We start from the raw sequence: 5160 nt of genomic DNA, 5'->3' as shown, positions 1-5160 counted from the left end.
ACTAATCCTCTTAGTACTATTTTTGTTTCTCTAATTAATGAAAGTGCAGGTATATATATAAAAGAAGCACTAGTTATGCACGGAAGCAGTTTATTGTTCATTTCTAAGACATTTCCAAAAATATGAATGACTAAAATAAAGGTTTCGGAAAGTGGAATGGGTGGCATTCCAAGCCAAACAAGTATGAACAGAACAAGGGGGCCCTTAGCTGAGTTTTTCCGAGTTTGGACTAGTTTTTTTTTTTTTAATAATTTTTTTTTCAGCTTATTAATTTTTTTATACATAAAATTTTAAAATCTTGTTATATTATATTTGTAGAGAAATTATTTACTCCTTCAAAATGGGATCATTTGTTACAAGATAAGGAAAGTAATTTCTTCTTTAATAGTACATTTATTGATTTATAGTAAATAAACTAATCATGTTTTAAAATATTAAAAACACTTATATCAGTATATGTATAATAGATAAATGTGTAAAATTTACACATTTTTGTCTAAAAATGACCCACATTAATGAATATATAATTACATAAATATATAAGTTTGCTACAGTGATCCTGTAATTTTATATTAACACTATTAATTTTGTATTTAGTTTTTTATTTTTTCTTTACATTTTCAGAAGATGAAAAAAGAAAATGAATGATAATTGTTGTATGTGAAGAAAAAAATTAAACATTAATATTTTAATAAAATATAATATAAAATAGATAATTTAATATGAAATATTTTGATAAATAAATATGTAAAATAGAAAATGTACGTTAGAATAGGTAAATAAATTTAAAAAAAAAAATTGCAGCAGTTAACACAATTCTCTAATACACGTAGAGAAAGGAATCTAAAGGACAAAAGGTGAAAACGTTGCCAAAACTATGCAGCAAACGATAATGTCCCTTTACCACGTAGACAGTGGTATCATATTTTCCTCCAATAGACTTTGGAGATTTTTTTTTATTTAATTTTTTTTATAGTTTTGTTTAAACTCAGCAGTCAGCACAGTAATAATAATAATAATCACAAAACACACATTATAATAAAAATAAATAAATTGATTGTAATTATAAATATATATATATATGGATTTATTAACGTGTGTTTTTAGGGTATATATTAGTAAATTATTTTAAGAAATTTTTTATAAAAAAATAAAAAAATAATTCACTATTTTGATATTTTTTTAATTTTTTATAAAAATTTTTTCAAAATGAACGATTAATATATTTCTTAAATATATACATTATCTGAATCCTGTATATGTGTATATATATATATATATATAAAAAGATTACAAATTGAGTAAAAAGAAAAGAAAGGATTAGGTGATGACGATATCATTGTTCAGAGAGCTACCCGTCGTGTTATCTCTGTGACTGTCTAAAAGAAAAGCCTGAGTCTATATCCCCTAAACATATCTATGCTAACATACGCACGCATAAATCTCTGCAACCAACTTCGCATTAACTACACCCCCCACCCAACACACACACACATCAAACTTTTATAAAAACAACTTTTCGAAATTTCTTTGCACTGTTTTTGTAGCCTTTCAGGTGAGCCTCCCTAGGCCCTCCACATAACCTTTTATGAACCCAAAATCTATCCCCTCTCTCCTTCTATTTGCTTTTCCTTTTCCTTTGGTTTCAGTGCTTCTCTTCTCCCCCTATATATTCACATTTCCTCTTCACTTTGTTTATGCATTGTCACTCTATTTCTTACCCTCAAAGCACTCACAACACAGACAAGTAAAAACTCCCTGGGAAGAAACACACTTGATTTACGTTGCGTAGACATGTTGACAATGGAAGAGATCCTGCGTGAGCTTGCTGGTGAGGAAATAAAGGATCAGGGTTTGCCACCAGGGTTTAGGTTTCACCCAACTGATGAAGAACTTATAACCTTTTATCTAGCTTCCAAAGTGTTTAATGGAGCCTTTTGTGGCGTGGAGATTGCAGAGGTTGACCTTAATAGATGTGAGCCGTGGGAGCTTCCAGGTATGCTAGTTTGCTCCATTTCATTTTGGAAAATATAAACACTATATGGCAAAGTATATTCGTTTTTACTTTTTCCTTAGCATTCTCATGTATATTTTTCGCTTGATGCGTTTATATATTACCCATGAGAGTTTTTTTTCCCCCTTTCTTATGAGAATATAGTACTTCACTATTCATTATTCCTGGAATGAATTTTTTCTCTTTTGGGTGAAACATGTTGTTAAGATTAACTATTTGAGCTAAGCTTTATTATGGTCTACGGTCTTCCTTCATGATCCTGGTTATTGGTCATGTAACTCACAAAATTTAACAACCCCACTAATACAAAACTTAACAACCCATTATTATTATTTTTAAAAATGAAAATAAAAATAAAAACTACAAAATAAAAGAATAAAAATAAAAACCTTCATAGGAAATTATAGAACTGAATATTTCTTTCTAATTAGTAAAACAAGATTAGAGGATCTTATGGTTTAAGACGAGGTTGTGATTTTAAACACCTCCCAATGGACATAATAGTTCAACTAATTTCTCCCAAACTAGCAAGGTTTTCTTGACTCTCAACCCAATATATACTTCCAATAATATTTCTCTGTAATTAACAGTTCATGCATCACTATATTTCCGTGAGATTTGTCCTTATCTTTTTCTTCAAGTTGAGTACATGATTCTTTAAAAAGAAAAAGTAGATTACATGATTCACACATGCTATAATTTAAGCCTAGCCTCCCACCATATATTTTTGGCCAGAAAATCTAACTCCACCTGCAAAATCCCTTAACCTGCTGACATATCTCAATCACAAATAAATGTGCATTGAAAAAGAGGAGAAAAGGGAAGAAAAGTTAAATGTTTGTGTGTTCGGTTCTTCACTTTTAACATGTATTTGTTGGTTTGTTGTTTTAATAGATGTGGCAAAGATGGGTGAGAGAGAGTGGTACTTCTTCAGCTTAAGAGACAGGAAGTACCCAACTGGGTTAAGAACAAACAGAGCAACCGGAGCTGGGTACTGGAAAGCAACAGGAAAAGACAGAGAAGTGTACAGTGCTTCAAGTGGAGCCCTACTTGGGATGAAGAAGACCCTTGTTTTCTACAAAGGCAGAGCCCCACGTGGCGAGAAGACCAAGTGGGTCATGCATGAGTACCGCCTTGACGGTGACTTCTCCTATCGCCACACGTGTAAGGTAATGTAACACCGACTTCTACAGTTTTCCCCCCACACGTGCGCCGTGAGAATCAAGTTACCTATTTTGCACTGCATATTTGCACTCCCTCTCTCTTTTGTCACTTTCTGGGTTGACTTATATGTCTTTTTTGTACTCGTATCTCTGTGTGTGTGCATGCCAACCAGAACATATATTATAACATTTTCACTTGGATTATTAACCCCTTTGGGTAGATTTTGATGTGACTGGAAAAGATTGATTTAACAAAGATCTGTGTGGGTGTCAATGGCCACTATTTCTTATGCTATATTATGCCTTACATGTGATTTATTTACCTTTATACTTTTCTGGGTGCTGCTGCATCACACATATTCAGCCAAAACAAAAAACTGTAGCAAAATATTGCTGCATCATGACCATACTCTAATTCAAGAGTTGAAGCAACATTAATTGATTTACTAAACATGTACCCGGCCTATTTCAATTTGTGGTTTTTTGTCCTTTTGTAGTATTATTTATTAGGGTAACCTATTTCACAGATTCAGTATACCTACACTTTTCACATTTTGCATTTTATGATGTGTACATTAGTGCATGCAATTGGAGTTATTTTGTGTACAAGTGATGTGAAAAAGAAGTGTGAGAAAATATTTAACGGATTTATCAGTAGCTTATTGTTTATGAAATGGCTATATTGCAGGAGGAATGGGTGATTTGCAGGATTTTCCACAAAGCCGGGGAGAAGAAAAATCCACTTTTTCAAGGACAAAGCTATCTTCTGGAAGCTGCTTCATCACCCACAAGTGGTTCCTTGCCTCCATTGCTAGAAACCCCAACTACAACTTTATTAGAATGTCAATCTCAGAACTCAATGCAGGATCTCCAAAATCATTTTTTGATCAATCAACAAGAAAATGACCTCAAAAGCCTGATAAACCCAGTTATGTCTCAATCCCACCTATTCCCAATAAATGGATTCCAAGTCCAACCCTCCCTTTCACCCATTCACACCACAATCACAAGCAGCACCTCAGTCGCTACAAACAAAAACACAGACACCACCAACAACCCATCGCCATCACCACTACCATCGATGCTCTTCAAGTCCCTGCTCTCACATCAAGAGTGCACTTTTAAGGAACACGTGACTATTCAAAAACAGTGCAAGACAGAGGGAAACTTTTCCCATTTCCAATTACCAGCCGAAGCTAACTTGCAACGGATGATGGATAGGACTCTCCCAAACACATATCAAAATCAAAACCCATTGCTTTTTCAGGTTGATTGTGGTTTGTTGGGGCTCTCAGCACTTGCTTCTGCTCCTACTACGGATGCCACTGTTCATGATATGTCCACTTCAATTGCTTTCAACAGGGCTGGCTTTCATATGATGTTAGATACTCCAATGAGGATCCATGGAGAATCGTGGCCCTTGGATGCTTAAAATCATCTCTACTTTTAAGTTTATATATGGAGTATTCTATTAGTTTTTATACGGATGGCAATCTATAGAATCTATGTGTATGTGCTGTAAATGTAGAGTGCTAAAATTCATAGTCTATCCATGCACGCATCTATGTATTATTATTGGGACATTTTCTGCAGCTTGAGAATTAGGGAGTTGTATTTTAATATTTTATTATTGTACAAAGATTGCTTTCTTTTAGATCTATCTATTCGTCTATTTTTGGCCGCTTTGGAAATAGGATTTGTATATTTCCTATAGATTTATGAGGCGGTGAGATTGGTGAACAGATTCTGCATGTTTGATGTGATGCCATGGATGGGATTGGAGGTGACGTCGTTTCCTTTATTTATGATTGATGATGGGATTGGATGATCAGTCACATGCAATGTGAAAGTGTGGTAGAGCTTCACCAAAAAAAAAAAAAAAGAAAAGAAAGTGTGGTAGAGCTTAGTGAAGCCTGAGCCCTACACTACATAGACCCACAGTTAAGGGAGACAAGTGTAAGAATGCACAGGAAACATTAGCTG

General features: G+C 33.8%; 1 protein-coding gene across 1 annotated transcript; it reads left to right on the top strand.

The window, feature by feature from the left end:
- The first annotated feature begins 1496 nt into the window (after positions 1-1496).
- LOC115978009 (protein CUP-SHAPED COTYLEDON 3-like) lies at positions 1497-4829 on the top strand. The gene is made up of 3 exons (XM_031100043.1): positions 1497-1996; positions 2909-3183; positions 3866-4829. The coding sequence occupies exons 1-3, from the start codon at positions 1795-1797 to the stop codon at positions 4607-4609; spliced, it is 1221 nt and encodes a 406-aa protein (XP_030955903.1). The 5' UTR covers positions 1497-1794; the 3' UTR covers positions 4610-4829.
- Positions 4830-5160: the final 331 nt, after the last annotated feature.

Source organism: Quercus lobata, chromosome 2 (assembly GCF_001633185.2).
Source record: "Quercus lobata isolate SW786 chromosome 2, ValleyOak3.0 Primary Assembly, whole genome shotgun sequence".
NCBI classification, from domain to species: Eukaryota; Viridiplantae; Streptophyta; class Magnoliopsida; order Fagales; family Fagaceae; genus Quercus; species Quercus lobata.
Note: the sequence above shows the minus strand (reverse complement) of the source record. Positions and strands in the feature narration are given on the sequence as shown.